This window comes from Protopterus annectens, chromosome 7.part0, assembly GCF_019279795.1.
Source record: "Protopterus annectens isolate FY-2018-M chromosome 7.part0, PAN1.0, whole genome shotgun sequence".
NCBI lineage: Eukaryota > Metazoa > Chordata > Ceratodontiformes > Protopteridae > Protopterus > Protopterus annectens.
In genome coordinates, this window is record NC_056739.1 from 1,351,363,172 (window position 1) to 1,351,381,865 (window position 18,694).

An 18,694-nucleotide genomic window follows, 5' to 3' on the forward strand; every position below is an offset into this window, starting at 1 on the left:
GTTCAGGAATTTAGCTTAGTTGAAGTGGCTCTTTTTTGCAAATGCGGCTTAGTACTGTTGCACACTGAACAAGAAGAAAGCACTTTATCAATGTCTTTTGCTAGAGAAAGCCCTTCTTTTGACAGAATCAGAACTTGGGTGGCCATGATGTAAAATCTGAATGTATTCATGCTGTAAGAAGTAGGAACAATAACTTTTGGACCTTTGAAACTCACCTCTGTAAGGAAAGCAAGGTTGTACTTCTGGCGGTAGACAAGATTGCTTTGACAGCCATACTACACAAGTGGTTGAGCTTTTGCAAAAATTGGATCAGTCTTTGCATGATCTCCCAGCTCATCAAGTCTTGTGGTAGAAAAATTACACACTTCCATGACATCAGTCAAAATTCTCTGCATCAAGCTGTTCCGTAGTATTTCTGGGTGATCTGGATAAGGTATTAGCCAGATCAAGAAGTTTGCCCTTTGTAGAGACCATTTTGAAAATGTACTTTTGCAAATTTGAGCATCATTCTTTGTTGTCTTGCCAGAGCGGAATGCATAGGCTTCTTTAAAATAGTGACTAGAGGAGGCTGGTCAGTTTCTATCTGGATAGCTCGGCCATAGATATAATCCTGGAACTTCGAACATGCGAACACAACTGCCAAAAGTTCCTTCTCAATTTGAGCATAATATATCTCATTTTGGGTAAGATTTCTAGATGCACAGGCAATAGGTCTGCTCTCTTGAAGAATAACTGTAACAAGACTGAACTTTGAAGCATCACAGGAAAGAACTACTGGTTTGTGGACATCATAGTATCTTAATGGAGACGGGTTAGCAATTTGCTGTTTGAGGCTATCAAATGCTCTTTGGTGTTGTTCTAACCATGACCATGCAACATTTTTGCATGTCAGCTCTCTTAAAGATGCAGATAACTCACTAAAGTCAGGGATAAATTTGCCCAAATAGTTAACCATACCAAGGAAATGCTATAGAGCTTGGACACTGTCTGGAGCTGGCATTTCAAGAATGGCTGCTTGCTTAGAAGGATCTGGTCTCGCAAGCATGTACTGGTAAATAAACAACCTACATAACGAGATCAAATACAACACCATGGCTCACAAAAGATACCAAAGCTAAAATCAAAACTAGAAACGGAGCCTGGGCCAGCTGGAGAACAACTAAAGCCCCACTTGACCGTCTAAAATATCGTTAACTCAAGAATGATACAAAAAAAAAATCTTTTACTAGATAAAAAAAAGCTTCTACCAAAATTTCCTACAAAAACATCACAACAACCCTCAAAAGTTCTGGACAGGCTTAAATCAACTACTTTGTCCAGGTCATTCCACCACCTCAACCCCGACTAACTACACCCATAGTTCCCCAGAGACCATAGCTAGCACCTTTAATAAACTTTTTCACTGAAACAATCCAATCCCTAGCAAATCAACTAACCCCCTCTAACTTAAACCACACGGCTAAGCTACCCAATAAATCGCCCCAAATTTAGCTTCCATAGAATATCCACTAGTTTTATCAAAACACTAAAACCTAACACCCTCGCTGCTGACCTCCTCCCTGCAGAGTACCTACAAATAGCTGCAGATGCCATTGCATATCCCATATCTATCCTCATCAACAGAACCTTATCCAAAAACGCTATCCCCTCCTTCTGGAAAATATCTCATGTCATCCCACTCCATAAAAGGTGGTAGCTCCTCAGACATAACCAGCTATAGACTCATTGCCATTCTTTCCCCACTAGCTAAAATAATGGAGAAATGTGTACACAAGCAACTAATGCAATACCTTACACAGAATAACTTACTATCAAACTCCCAGCATGGTTTCAGGACATATCACAGCACCACCTCAGCCCTCCTTTCCTTTACTACTGCCATAAACCAAAACAGGAATGACAATAGGCTAACCTCCGCCCTCTTTCTTGACCTATCAAAAGCCTTTGACATGGTCAACCATGAACTTCTCATTCTTTCACTAAAATCTATTTCCCTCAACAAGTCTGCTATCCAGTGGTTCCAGTCCTACGTGACTAGTAGACAACAGGCGGTACTATGGCAGGGCAAACTCTCCAGCCAGCTACCTCTCACACTTGGTGTCCCTCAAGGGTCCATACTAGGTCCACTACTCTTCTCTATTTTTATCAACAACCTTCACACTGCTATCCCTAAAGCTACCTGCATTCAATATGCAGATGATTCCACTCTGATCTGCTCAGCCACCTCCCCATTTGAACTACAAACCTTAACCCAAAATACATTTAACACTATCGAGAACTGGCTCACCAACCAACGCCTACTTCTGAACCCCAATAAAACTAAACTTCTACTCTTCCCCCCCACTAGCAGATCTACCACACTTTCATTCTCTGTCACATCTAACAATGGTACCACTATTTTCCCAGATAAATCACACCAAACTGCTAAGGGGTTATCATAGACAATCTCAAATGTGGCCTACGGGTCAACAAAACCATACAGACCATCAGCAAGAAGCTTGATCACTGTATAGAAACAAGACATTTTTAACCCCACTGGCTAGGACTGCAACCGCCCGATCACACCTACTCTCTACTCTTTTATATGCCTCACCTGTACTCTCAAACCTGAACAAATCTGAACTAGGTAAGCTGCCCCCATAGCTACAATCATATTGCCAGATTTGTCAATGGCTCCACCTATAGAACCCACCACTGCCAGAACCTTAAACAACTAGAATGGCTAGAACTGTCCAGCTTGATTCAATCAACTCTTAATAGCGCACAAAATTTTGTACCACCCCGAGGATGCCCCCTCACTTAAAATTATTAAGCCATACAGCAACCTAAGATCCCTACAGTCAGCCGATAAACTACTGGTCCAAACCCACAAAGCTAATAACTCTGCTGGTGAATCCCTGTTTGCCAACTTCATTGGCAAAACCTGGAATAACTGCCAAACTATACAACCATACAATCCTCCAAAAGTCTCTTCAAAAAAAAAACTCAAACAATACTCAAACAGTATCTCATAGTGAATTGGCTATGCTCGTGTACCAACCCTGATTAAGTTATAAACTAAAAGCATATTCTGTAATTATCATAACTTGTTAACTACGTCACCAAGCTCTGCTTCCAATATGATGTCTCTTACTTTTAATTGTGTCGGTCCATGAGAATTGTGAGTCCCTACTAGGGAACACTACTAAGCCATTGTATATAATCACTTTGTTTTTATAATTGTTTGCTAACATCTGTGTAATCTATGTAAGTTGGTCTATGTGGAGCTTTTCTCCCCGGGCCTCCGCTGAAAATGGACATGTATCCAGTCGGACTATCCTGGTAAACAAATGTAAAATAAATAAATAAGTAACTTCTGGTTGTCTAAATTTGCACTTCCTAGGATTGAGTTTGAAATTCACTTCACGCAGTCTATCCAGAACATTCCTGAGGTTTCTGTCATGCTCTGCTTCACCATTACCTCCAACCAGTAAATCAACTATTAATGCACATGGGTAGGCTGAAAAAATTTGCTCTACTGCACATTGAAAAAGAGAGTTCATTGGCAGAATTTATTCCAAAAGGCATCCTGAGGAGTCTGTAGCTACCAAATGGGGTACTAAATGTACTCAGTGGTGAAGATTTGCAATCAAGCATTACTTGCCAAAATTAATTTTTTGCATCCAAGATAGAAAAAACAGTGGCATTTGGCATGAGTCTTGCAATCTCTTTGACTGTACATATAGGATGAGGTGGTCTTTTTAATGCTTTGTTCAAAGTCTCTTGGGTCAATGCATATTCTGATTTCATCTGAATTTTTCTTATGAGCAGCTGTAATAGAAGACACCCACTCAGTTGGTTCTGAGACAGGACAAATCACACCTTGCTGCACCATTCTAACTGGAACTTGACTTTGCACTGCATAGCTACTGGAACTCTTCTTGCTGGTCTGACCTCTAGGTCTACTTCCATGGAGTACACAACTAGAAGTCTGCCTAGCTTGTTGAACACATCAGTATAGAGAAAATTGCATCACTGAAGCTGGAACTGGGACATGTGCTTACATGATGGACGCCTTTAGTAAAAGGAAGCAGTTTCATTCTTAAACTGTAAGACCTAATAATGATTCCATGGGTCTTCGGACTACATAAAACTGCAAGCTGTAACTGTTTCCAGCCAAAAGCATGAAAGCACTACTGAACCTTCGGTTTGAATCTTTTCACCTCCATAAGCAACATGCTTTGCACAACTGCTCAAATTAAGTTGCTCACCAGCTCTTAGCAAATGTTTCTGCTGACATTAGATTACACTTTGAACCAGTGTCTACTTTGAGCTCTGTGAGTTTACCATTGATCAGGACAGTACAAAATACTTCATTCTTTGCTAACAAAATCTACTGCTTTAACCTTTTCACCGACCACTGACATATCATCTACATGGAAAGTAGGGTTGCAACTCTTTATATGATCAACTTGTTTTCTTGAGTGACCTTTCTTAATAACTGAATGAGGCTTGCTTGATTTACACAACTTTTGAAAATGATTCCATTTTTTTTTTTACACTTGTGGCACTGTTGACCAAATGCTAAGCACTTCTCTCTTTTAGACTCATGGTTGGCTCCGCAATTACGTGTCAGTTAACAATAAGACTTGACTTTGGTTTTACTGACTCACTCGTATACTGTACTGAGCATGCTCCTTTTGCTGAAAAAGTCTTGGAACATGATAGCAAGCTCTGGGATTTCCTTGCCACACCCACAGGGGTTGCTGCTGCCATGTGATTAGGCCTGTTTCTATTTGCCACATGTTGCATGATATCTATGCTGTAGAGGCTGCTGAAACCATGCTCTTACCACTTGTAAGCATTCTTGTGTGTATTTCTGTGAGTTCATGGATTTGACAAATCTCTAGGGCTTGCTTAATGTTAAACCTCTGTCACGAAGCAAGATCTTTCTCACTGCAGCACTATTAACACCACACACAAGCTTGTCCTTTATTGACTCATCTTTCAGGTCACCAAATCTGCACGTTTTAGTTTTATTTCTCAAGTCAGTGATACAAGCTGCAAAAGTTTCACTTGGCTTTTGGTCTCTTGTATAAAATAAGTGTAACATTTGTCTGGGGGTTGCATACTTATATAAATTTACATTTTTAAGCACTCGGAATCTTCCCTTAATTCAGTCAGTACGACAATAGGACTGTTTGCCCCTTCTCCTGTATATACTTCTGGTGCCTACACAAATGAATGCTCTCTTTCAATAGCTTCTAACCCAGCTAAGTTAAGCAAAATGAATGCCCTTGTATATGCATCTTTATCAGAAAAAGCTGCTTGTATGAAAATACTGTATTCCTTCTCGAATACTCTCCAGTTCTCTGCTATATTATAATCAAACACAAGTGGACTTGGTCTGCGAAATGCCTCTGCCTTATCAACACACAGTAGTGAAGGTGCTTGAAATCATGTATGAACATAGACACATGTAATTATGCCCAGTAGCACAACAAACTCTTTCAAATAATTGTACTTTGCCAAAAAGTCTCTGTAGCACAATAACACTTTAAAATCACTGTACTTTGTGAAAACGCTCCTTATTAGTGCAAGAAATACCTTTCAGAATGGCTGTACTTTGCAAAATAACTGCACACTGTAAGAAACACTCTGAAATGGCAGCACTCTGCAAATAAATGCACACAGCACAAGAAACTTTTCAAAATGGCTGTACTTTGATTGCACTTTGCAATATAACTGTACTTTGCACACAGCAAACTCTTTGAAATAATTGCACCATAATAAAGCAAACACTCTGCAAACCCTCTGCATACTCAGATACTTCAAACTCTAGTTATGCTTTGAATGGCTTTGGTCAATATGAAATAGTAGTTTGTGCCCAAACCTGGTCTTTTACTATAAAACATGCAGTCACCTTGCTCTTTAAGCTCAAATTGCTCTTTTATTGTACTCTTTATGCCCTCAATCTCTTATGCTCATTATACTTTTCTTGTGCCAGTTTTACTTTAAACATGCTCATTATGCAAACCAAAGATAATTCTGAGCCCTATATGAATAGTTTTTTTCTGGGTTTATCAAATATTGTGATTTTGAACATTTTGTTTAATAATGCGGTTTGTGACTTTCGTTTGCTTAATAATATGTTTTTGTGCTACTAGTTTAATTAATAATGCGTTTTGTGCCTTAAAAACACAGCATTTCACTTTAGTTGCCAAATAAATCATTTGTGCAGTTTCCTTTACTTTTAGCTCGTTTCTGGCCCTTTTTTGTCTGTGGTCTGTTTCACCCAACCTGCTTAATGTGCCTTCACCTTCAACTCTGCACCTCATGGCTCAGTGGAGTTGCTCTTCTAATCCCGGTTCTGACACCATGTAAGTCGTCTGGTCAGGATAAAACAGATGAACATTCATTGGTTCTGTTCAAGCAGCTTTATTACACGCAAACATCAGAAATGAAGCTTTGTAATTTAAACTTAAATAAACTTATAAACTGACTACTGCACTCGTACATGTTAACACTCTGGTAGTTCTCTCAAAACGGACTGCTGCCTGCACCTGCTCTGTATTTACATGCACGTGCTACATCTGGAAATGCTTCTTAAAGGTATATACACAAGTTCTGATCTACAATAACTCTGCCCACCCCTCCTTTAACTTTACACTGTAGTGTCAGTGCTAGAACACAAACCCAAGTGCCTAGTACAGGGGCAGAAATCAAAGCCTTCTGATCTTCTGCCAAAGATAAATGTACCATCTGCTAAGCTAGCCAATACTGGTGCAGTATGAATAGCAACTCTGAAGTTTAAGACAAAGATATCCCCCATTTAGGAGATACTTGCACCCTCACCAGCATCTCTGCAATGAGAGTGTTTTTGTTTTCTTTTAACTCCTTGGATCAAAAAGTATACAAAAAAGATGTACACACTTACATCCATAAAGCATGTCAAAAGTCAAATACTGTTGCTGAACATGTGAACACACAGCCATTATGACAGACACAGTGAACAGTGAAAAGGTACAAGTTAGTAAGCTCATCAAGACATTTTGTAAATTTAAGTTTCTCTGTGATACTAAAATAGGATTTAAAGACATATTTTTGGCATTGGGTGGATAACTACAAATCTCATACAAAAAACTGGCAACCTATTTTTAAAACACAATCCAAAAAACTGTCTTGAATCCTAACTTCCCTGAGACAGATGGAAAATGTTGACATCTCTCTCATCTTTTCTCAACAAGCTTTAAGTCCGGTATGACTGTTTTTTGTGGGTTACCTGACTTGCATCTGTATCCTAATTATCCAAATGTATAACCAGGCTGCACTATGTCACATGATGCTCATTCAAAAAAAGTTAGTCTAATTTTTTTTTTTTTGCACCATTTCTGGGAGACTTTGTTAATTCCATCTGAAAATTAAAGTAACTTCTCAAATATAAATTTATAAGGAAACAAAAAAAGCTCCAGACGATAGGGCTAAGTAAGTACTCCATCTGTGCCTTAGCCCACAGGATGTCTGTGATCTCAGCAAAAGCCCTGACTTCATGTAAATCTGAAAGAAGAGAAAAAATAAGCCTAATCACTTTGTGAATCAATTACTGAAGACAGACAACACTGCAGCCATATTCTGCAGAAAGTCCACATCGCTATGCCTAGAAATAAAAGAATATGTCAGACTGCAATATAGTATTTATTTGCCTTATCCAAATTCCTAGGCTAAAACTACACATTATAAGCATACTTGTTAATCAAAAAGCAGAAAGACATGGCTAGAAGAATTTCAGGCAAAATGAGTGGCTTGTCATGTGCAGTAACACGTCATGTTACTCAAACGAAAATCCCCAGCTTTCATTTGTTTGATACAAGTTCCCTGTTAAAAGATGTTCTGTATATTAACTGAAAAGACAAGTTACTATATTTGTTCCCACATCCCCTACAATAACAATATTTTTCGAAATAGGTCTGAGTGCTGCAAAATTGATTTTCACTGTTCAGAAGTGCCTCCAAAAAACCTTAGACTCCTTTCCTCCTTCAGCAGTTAAGGGGCAGCAACTTCAACTGAAGAGTGGGACAAAATCCATAAGAAACAGTAAGTCAGAAATTCTATCTAGACCCTTGTCTTTAATATCACATCTTATATGCATGGAACTTATACCTCAAGGACCTCTTCCAACAGGTCATAACATTTTAAGCATACACCAGAAAACAATCTATTAAATCTTTTCAAACTATGAAGAGAAATAACTCTATAGGTTTAGTGCAGTAAGAAACTCTTCTTGAAGTCACTAGTAACAGTATAATTGAATTTGAGAAGTCTGTACAGTAGTACCAGCATCTACTATAAACATGCTCATTGCAATGCATTCTGTCCATCGGTCATTCACTAATGAGTTTCCATCTGACTACTTTGCTTATTACTAGAACAGCTTCTGTAAGAAGCCTCTGCACGCATAGTAACTATCCTTTTCGTTTTGGCAAATGGATTTACTATTTGTTAACATTGTCAATAGGGTGATCCTACCAGACTTTTGTTCAGCTACAAACCATGCCACACACAATATAAAAATATTAACATGTGCCACTGTTTCACAAGATAATCATCCAATAAAATTGAACATAAAGAAACAGGACTCTAAATGATTATCTGTGTTCCACCTAGTGTGTCCAACTTATCTGAACCCTTAATCAATGCTAACATGAACTTTAGTCATGGCAAGCTTTGTTTGTGGTAGATAAGACGTCAGTGAATCAAACTGGATGAGCTACATCACATCTCATAAAGACAAAGGCAAACACTAGAAAAGCAAACAAGTTGCTCTATGAAAACTTCAGAGTTACAGACAGATTAATGCACTACAGTGCCCGGGTTTCCCCAGTGTATTTCTCTTAAGGAGAGAGCAGGATCTTCTCCGGATGGCAAAAGCAATTTCTCTCATCATACTTGCCAAACAAAGTTCACATGAACAGGAATTTATCAGGCAAGACACACTTCCCCCTATGCTTTGCTTTTATGAGCACTTGAAGGACATTTCTGATTTAATGTCCTGCTCTTCCTTTTCTTTCTTTAAACAAAAATGTGCACACAGCCCACTCACTGTGATGCATCACTATCGGCATTCTGTACTATTGCTGATGCAGTACACTCCTGGGCACCTATAAGCCTGTCATCTAAAGTAATATTTTTTAAACCCACGGTTGCTGGTAGATGTCAATAATGGGTAAAGTTTTATGAGAAGTCAAATCAAAAGTAATGTTCTTCCCTCCTGCTACTTGAGTTACTACTAGTAATGTACTGCTTTTCCCTGTATAAATATGCAAGTGTGTGCATTCACTTTCTGATCTTTAGTGGAAACTGAACAATTATATTATTTTATTGGGGTATATTTAAAATGATAAACATAAATGTACATTACAATGTAATTATTTTTCTTTGTTAAATGAAGACCGACTGTGTTGAAATTCAAGACCTGTTTTCAGAGGCAGCCCAGTGGGAAAAGCTTCCAACAATTTCAACACCAAGTACAATATATTACATTAACAGCAAGAAATTATTTTAATATTGTTAACAGAAAACATATTAAGTAATCATCAAAAAACTATTTACAACATGAATTTTCGTAAGTAGGAAGATATCTGTGGAGTGATTTATGAAGCAGAAACATTCTATAGTTAAATGCTGAAAGTGAAATGTGAAAAATATATGGCTTTGTATTAGAACATTACCCCACCACGACTTTCGTGCAGGAATGGGCGTGGCCTACATGACTGACAGGGCTGAGTGACAAGCTATGCAGATTATAAAGTAACATGGTTCATAGGTAGGTACTAGGCTACTGGCCCTAGGGCCTACATAAGTCTAGCCAAAAAGGTACTCTGGCTTTCTCCACCCAAGAAAATTATTTTCCTGTGCCCCTGTCGAGCAGAGCCACAGAGGTGATCCCTGGGGTGAATTTCCTATTTCCCATCCAATCATCAAGATTTTTCTTTAAGAGTGCTAATGAGGAGCTTTGTTAGATATAGATAGGTAATTTGTTCCGGAGTATGGGAAGTCTCTGGGACAGGAATCTATCCCTCCAGCATGTTCTGTTTATTGTGGTGACAAGGTTTAGGTTCCTCGAGCGCGTAGCTCGGAGGGATTGGGATTTCTTTAAGTGAAACATGTCCATCAGCTCTGGGTTTGACACAGCTTTGTATGTTAGGCACAGATCGCCTCTGAGTAGGCGATATGCAATGGAGTAAACCTGGAGTTTTTTGAGACAGTCTGCGTAGGGCATCTGTTTGAGACTGGTAATCCTCTTTATAGATTCATAGATTTTTAGATTCATAGGTTAGAACTAGGCTAACTGCCCTTGTGAGCCAATTTCAAGCCTAACCAATTACCCCATGTGACAATCAAACCCTGCACCTTGTGTCTGTAAGGTAAACACATTAACCATTATCCCATCCTCTCACCTTTGTGAGGTATGTCTGCGGCCTTTCCAGTTGTTTCAGATGCCTTGTGAGGTACATACCAAAAGGGGCATTGTTCTCTATAATGGGTCTAATGAGTGACGAGTAGAGGGGAACAATTACCTTTTTTTTTTCCTGGATGAGAAACCTTTTGTGATGAGATGTGCCACGTAGAAGGATTTCTTGACTACTGTGGCGATGTGATGTGATCAAAAGAGAGACTACTGTCCACCTGTGTTCCAAGGTCTCAATCACACTTTCGGTGTTAAGTAGACTACCACCTATGTGATAGCTCATGGGAATAATCGTTATTGAAATATTTTATGTGAATGTTTATCTTGGTTACTGCTTATTTACCCATTCATTTATTCTTATCAATATATATTGGCATATTTTTTAGAAGTCTGAAATATTATTAACATATATTTCTTAGAAGTCTGAAACATCAAACTGTGCATATATGTTTTATATATTTTTAGAAGTCTGAAACATTATAAATGTGTATAAACTTTTAAATTATAAATATATACATATTTTTATTATAAGCATGCAGTGTAAAAGTTTAGGTCAAAATAGTTTATTTTGTGTTATAGGGATGTATGTCATAAATATTCTTTGACATAGTATCTTTTATAATAGTTAACTCACTTTCTTATAGTAGTATAGCTTTAAGGACAAAATGATGTAATGACTGTGATTGGTTAAAGCTTATTTGAATTCCTATATACAAGGAAATTTATCAGCATACAAACTGTTTTTTTGATCTGAAGAAGCTTTTTAGCGAAAGCGCTAATCATTTGTACAAATAAATTTTATTAGTTTTATATCAACGAGAGACTGCCTGGTTGCTTCGTTTTACTACTTCATTTTTATGCTGTTCATTTTTATTTGGCAAACGGAGCATTTGTCAAGTTGGCTAACAGCTAATTTTATCTTTCTTATAATTATCGTGACCTTCATTGCTGTTCTAACCTACTTGGACAAGGCTATGGAATTAACTGGAGCTATTGAACTGGATTACAATCCAAAAAAAGGAAACAATTCTATGGAACTACTTCGTAAAAGATTTATACAACATTTGTCCTGTGGGAAGAGTGCACTTTGGCAATTCGAACTGAGTCCATCAGCAGACGACGTCGGAGAAGCGACAGGTGATTTAGAACGTCTACAACAGTTAATGGATGATATTGAAAGGGATTTCTTTAAGCTAAAGAGACTAGAAGCACAGCGACATAATTTCCAGTATTGTCTGGAAAAGAAGATAGTTCCGCGTGGCTTGCGAGTCTTCAACATGCCGACACAAGGAGCTTACTATCCGGAACTATTAACCCGATGGCAGCAACTTAACCTCGAGCAGCAAGTACTTAACATTACTTGTCGAGTTTTTTGAACCCGTGGAAATAAAACTGATTGACAATATAAAAGACAAGCAAGAACTGCTATTTAACAACTTTCCTTCTAGTTTAATAGACCCGCTTTTCGAAAGTCTACTTGATAGTGTTGCAGCTTTCGAACGTAAGCTTTTACAGCAAAAAAAAATAAAATTATAAAGGGACATGAATGATTTTCGACTGGGTCACGTCCTTATGTGGCCGAGACAAGGCCAAAATGCTGAGACTTTGAATAAAAAAGAAACTTTGGTTGGTAATCAAACTAACAATGTGAATAGAAGTAGAAATGAACGAGAGCCAGTTAATTTTAATATTCAAGCTGAAAATAGTATGTGTAATAGTTCCACAAGTAGAGGAAAAAGTAGTGTATATAGTAGATGAACATGACAAACAGAATGCTGAGATTGTTACTTCTGATAACACTTCTAATTTTGAATGTGAAATGTTAAATGAATCTAGTGGTGTCAATAAACAAGATAAACTGGGGATACATCAGGAGAATTTATATCCAAAAGTAACAGTAACAAAATCTCCATTAAAGACATTAGAACTACAACCAGTAGTAAGACCCAAGACAAAAGCAAATATACCTAGTACATTATCCACAATTATTAGTGAAAATATTTATTTTCCGTTACCAATAAGAACAGAAAAAGGAAGGAGGAGGACACGTTTCATGAGTCGGGGACGTCAAAAAAGGAAATATTCGGGAGAATATACCCCAAATCAAACACTCAAAAAAATGTGGGGGAAGGGTATGAGTCATTACTGCTCAATATTTCTTTCTGTACACTTTCTTTAAGAAGAGAATGTACTTCTGAAGGGCCTAAATTTTATTCCAAGTACTAAGAGCAAATTGACAGATACCATATTAGATTTAAAAGTTTTTTGTAGAAATATTATGCTAAAGTATTTATATGATGGTTCTGAACACACCAATATGTCTATTATAAGAAACCCTGAGGAAAGGCTTAAGAAGTTAAGTAATTTTGTTCCACTGAATCATCTACTGGTGGATGCCTACATGAAAATAACGGAGGAAGAGCTGTTTAAATACTATGAGCATGATTTTAATCATCAAAGAAATATCCAGCATAATTTGAATTATAAGGAAAGAATAACATTAAAAAAAGTTACAAACTAATGACTCTATAACGATAAAACCTGCAGATAAAGGAGGTCTCGTAGTTATGGATACATTGCACTATGTAACATCAATGGATATGATGCTAAATGATGATAAATTTTATAAAAGAATTACATCAGAAGATGTGCATAAAATAATTATATATGTTATGAATACCCTATTTGATATACATAGAGGAGGAATTATTACAAAAGAAACTTTATACTATTTATTAGTAAAGGATCCCCTTATTCCTATTATACAGGGCCACCTTTACAAAAATCCTATGTATCCACCAATGAGACCAATAGTAGCAGGTGGAGATCGGCTCACTGAGCATTTATCAGTCTATATAGAAAAACATCTAAGACCAGTAGTAAATATGAATGAATATGTCCTTAGAGACTCAAAACATTTCTTGATAGATCTATATGATAATTTAAATAAACAAAAAATATAGAAGTAGTATTAGTAACGCTTGATGTTCAATCACTTTTCACAGTTATACCCAATAAAATGGGAATACAATATGTACATCAGTACATGTCTGTACATAGTGAGTTATCAACAAAACAAATAGATTTAATTACTTGTTTTCTTGAATTAGTTCTGGAAAATAATTTGTTTATATTTAATGAAAAATTATTTATTCAATGTGAAGGTGTAGCTATGGGAACCCCATGCGCCAACAGTTATGCAAACATGTATTTGGCGCAATGGGAAGAAACCATATTGTTTAAATTAAAAGAATTTAAAAACACGTCATTTTTTATCGGTGTTTTGTTGATGATCTATTCATGTTATGGAGAGGTACTTACAATGAACTAGATCTGTTTTACAATAGAATAAATAACTTAACAGAATGTTTAAAATTTACAATGAATAGATCCATGCATAAAATTGAATATTTGGATCTTTACATAGAAAAGTTAAACTATGGACTTATTAACACAGGTTTGTGTCTTTTGGCTTTTCCCGGTTAGGGGTCGCCACAGCGGAACTCCGGTCCGCTAATGATTGGCAGTTGATTTTTACATACCGGCTTGCCAGGCCTGATGCACAACCTTCAACGAAGGTACGCCCATTCACGCATGTCTCCACGCAGAAGAAGCTCTAGCTGAGAATCGAACCAGACAGCGTCATACTGTGAGGCGACAACGCTACCGCAGCACCACCACCGCGGCTGGACTTATTAGCACAGGTATTTTTTTGGAAATCTAGTTATCCTAACTCTCTACTATTAAGATCTAGTATGCATCCCAGATATATTTTTAAAAACTTGATGAGGGGACAAGGAATGAGAACATCAAGATTGAATAAGCTAGAAGAATGCTTTGATAAGGAAATTAATGACTTGAATAATAAACTCTTGTGTAGAGGGTATACACAAGAGGAAATTTCAAGCAATTTACAAGATATTCCTGCTTTACACAAAAATATAGCAGCCCCATATTTTGGACCAGTAGTAGATAAGAATCCACATGTAACATTAGATAAACCAATTATTACTAAGATTCCAATGTATTATACGTCAGATAATAGTAAGTTAATAAAGATATTTAATAAGAACTGGTCAATTTTACAGGTGGATCTAAAAATTCAAAAGTTAGTGGGTGAAAGACCCTATTTCTTGTATAAAAATAGAAAAAAATTTAGAGAGACTTATGTTATCAGCAAAATAAAAACCATGATGAAGAAGAATGGTCCACTACTTCATGTGGCAGTTGCAACTTCTGTGAATATATTGATACCTCTACAACTTTTTTCCATCCTGATTCACAGAAAGAATTTATTATGAAGGCCAAAGCAACATGTAGAACATGTAATTTAGTGTATTTAGCTGAGTGTCAAACCTGTCATTCTTTTTATGTAGGTAAGACAAACAGACAGTTTAAAGACAGAATAAGAGAACATGTATATCACATCAAGAAAGGTTCTGAACATAATGCACTAGCTAAACATGTCCTACGATTAGGAGACACACATACATTCACTGTCAGAGCATTAGAGGTTATTCCTACTAGCATGCGACAAGGATATATTAAGAATCACACAGAATATAGAAAGAATAATTGGATAATTATATTAAGAGCCGATAGAGGTAGTGGTTTAAATGAACGGGCCACAATCAAACCGCTATTAAATAAGCATATAAATATAAAATGAAGATAGTGTAGTTATCGATTAGTTATTATTTTTTATTATTTTTCATTTTTTATTTCTACTTTAAATAATATTCTGTTATTTGAATAAATTATTTCATACAGATATACTGCTTTATATGTACTTCACATATTAATGTCTAAAAACCCATATACCAATATATTGGTTAAAATACATCTGTTATAAAGGGTTTAAGACAGATATGGGAATAATTGTTATTGAAATATTTTTATGTGAATGTTTATCTTGGTTACTGCTTATTTACCCATTCATTTATTCTTATCAATATATATTGGCATATTTTTAAAAGTCTGAAATATTATTAACATATATTTCTTAGAAGTCTGAAACATCAAAAATGTGTATATATATTTTATATATTTTTAGAAGTCTGAAACATTATGTGTATAAACTTTTAAATTATAAATATATACATATTTTTATTATATGCATGCAGTATAAACGTTTAGGTCAAAATATTTTATTTTGTGTTATAGGGATGTATGTCATAAATATTCTTTGACATGGTATATTTTACAATAGTTAACTCACTTTCTCATAGTAGTATAACTTTAAGGACAAAATGATGTAATGACTGTGATTGGTTAAAGCTTATTTGAATTACTATATATAAAGAAATGTATCAGCATACAAACTGTTTTTTTATCTGAAGAAGCTTTTTAGCAAAAGCGCTATTCATTTGTACAAATACATTTTATTAGTTTTATATCAACGAAGAGACTGCCTGGTTGCTTCGTTTTACTACCTCATTTTTATGCTGTTCATTATTATTTATTAAGAGTAAGTCATCACTTTTTTTCATATGTCACCAGTTTTAGCATGGATTAAGAGGTAGAAAGCTAAAATCTTGAGTCAAAAATTAAGACGTCCTTTAAATAGGGAGAGTTGACATATGCATACCACTCAGGTGTACCTCATTACAAGTAATGTTCCTTATTTTCAATCTTTAAAAAAATGAAGTAACACCTTTGCAGGTGTGCCATGAGCTGCCTGATAAGTTAATTAAAGGCTCCATATTCTCCCCCCTCATTTATTTCACATAAGTCAATGTTCCACATTTTAGTTCAGTTATTAAAAAAAAATTAAACTCCTTTACATAAGGTGTAATATGAGTATATATGACTTTATGTAGTGCCTGTTAAACATGTCATTATTGTGCTTATTAAATGCTCTGTTTTTAATTCTACTGTTTCTGCTACATGACACGGATTTACCGTTGTATTTGCATTGCCTGTCAAACGCGGCGGGCACGCCCATTCTTGCGCGAACTCAGTTGTGGGTTAATACACTTCAATTTCGCCGTTCAGATACGTCAGTATATGTAACAGCTGCATTACTTGATCATTATAGTGTGGAATATTACAGCAACCGACGTCGGTTATTGCTATAATACACAATCTAAGTGCATTTGACAAGTCCTTTAAATGGCAACTACAAACTGTTTCATTGCACAAGAAACACAGAAATCTGATCATCAGAGCAATCTAGAGCATTTGATTATGCGCAATTAAGATTACTATAGATACATTTCAAACGTCTGTAGACTCATAGGCGTGTAGTAGGCTAACAACCACTAGGGTCTTTTTAAACCTAGCCATGCATCTCAAATCTCTGACAAATCTGTAAAATTGCTAATGCATAAGCTACATGATAGCATGCTATCGAGATTGTCATACTATTTTATAACAAGGAAAACTGATCAATATAACTAGCCAGTACCTTCTGATTCAAAGCATAGTACGCTTACAAAATACAGACAGTGAACGGGTAAATTAAGAATAAAAGGGAAAATTAACGACATGCCATTACACTACCACAACTTTTATGCTTTGTGTTCGGTAGCTGAAGCGGAGGGTCACACAGTTTCAACTTTGAAGGTTTATTATAACGCTACAGTGGGAGCAAAGTCATAATATCCAACTAACAGAATATAGGGCAAAACAGTTTATAATGCACGTTAAAGTGCTACATAATGTTACTGACGCACGACTAACGTTAAAAAGCATTTTAGTATACAATATGAACAAACATATACGACTGTAAAATCAAACTTAAAACATATACGACTGTAAAATCAAACTTAAAACAGTAAAATGCAACAAAGTGAAGGTGCCTACATCATGTCTGTAGGCTGCCCTGAAAAGTCTCCTGTACATTTGGATCCAAATCAAAAACAGTCTACTTGGGCACAATACAAAAATCGGGACTAGTTTAGAATGCTTTCGCACACAAAAGAGTGAAGGAGAAGGTAAAAAGTCAGTTTGTCACATAATTCTAAGTTTACAAACTACCAATCACTGATTGTCAATCAGTACGGATTTTAGAAACAATGGTTAAAATGGGCATTACAGCCAAGAAGCTTCTTCAAAACTGCAACTTAAAAAATGTTAAACGTAAATCCTAAAACACAGATTAAATTTACTGGTACCTCGCTTTACTGTAGAATTTCATGATAAAAATAATGAGATTAATAATGCCGGTTAATGGGCCATGCACACAATTAGATTGTTCCCTTTCTCAGATCTCATTTGCTTGTGTGACCTTGACAAGTACTTATTCAGCTTCGACCAAGGAAATGTAGTTTTGCAGCTCGCTCGGGACAGGAGCCAGTCAAGCAGGTAATAATTTAAAACAGTCAACTACCTGTGCTGCGAGCACCAAATATTAATTAAAAAAACTTCTAAAACTAGCTTGAACTCCAAGTATTGTACTATTGGCATTGTCTAATTTTGTTAATTTGCTTTAGAGATTGTGGGGAAAACTGCAGATAGTTAATATAAACTGTCAATAAGCTTTTTGCTATAATCGTGGGTATAATACCCTCAGTGTCTAGATACATGTGGCTAGGGGGCAAACAAGTCTGTTAGCCAACAGTGAGTGCTACCAATGACTTTTATAGGACGTGTACCAATGAGCTTGTCCGATTAAGTAGTTAAATAAGAATACGTGTACTTTAATATCCATTTGCAAAAGGATTACAGCAATGTGCATAACTCATGCCGATCAGTACCTGTTGATTATTCAGGAATAAACATTTAGCAGCTGAAGTCCGCAGGTGGTTGCTAGCTTTGACTACCATGGAAGCTGCCATCTTGAACCGGAAGTTAGCATAAAAAGAGCCACGTGAGCATGTGAAAATCGCAAGACCGCTTCGTATTCTAAATTCCCTTAACAGGTCAAACTGATAACAATTCTGTTTTGAAATGGGTAGAAGTAACAACTGGTTTCTATATGCGAAGCTGGCAACGCCCCTTGATTTTCTGGGCAGGAAGAAGTAAAGTCCACTTGCGCGTTTGCTGGTTTAATTAGGGCAATGTGTCATTGCTTACCGAGTTATTTTTCTCTTAACTTATTATCAGACGTTGCATATTTATAATTGGTTCTTTTCTAGCATGTACACCATAACATAAGTGAGTTGAATTAGCTTTTGGCGTTGCAGCTTATATTTGTACCCATTTTGGATTACTTAGCCGGGCACCCGTGATTATGGCAGTCCATTTATGTGTATCAATGTTAGCTATACCGACGTACGTATTAAGTAATCACTCAAACACCTTGTA

The 18,694-nt window shown here is 36.4% G+C and overlaps 1 protein-coding gene across 2 annotated transcripts in view; it reads right to left on the minus strand.

The window, feature by feature from the left end:
• Positions 1 to 18,340, minus strand: part of SUCLG2 (succinate-CoA ligase GDP-forming subunit beta) — a 1,759,444-nt gene extending 1,741,104 nt beyond the window's left edge. Inside the window, exon 1 of one of the 2 annotated variants that reach the window (XM_044077963.1) lies at positions 18,145 to 18,340. In XM_044077963.1, the coding sequence (XP_043933898.1) occupies positions 18,145 to 18,225 (81 nt within the window). In that variant the 5' untranslated portion in view covers positions 18,226 to 18,340. The remainder of the gene's footprint in view (positions 1 to 18,144) is intronic. The other variant, XM_044077964.1, reaches the window with a different exon arrangement.
• Between the last annotated feature and the right edge of the window lie 354 nt (positions 18,341 to 18,694).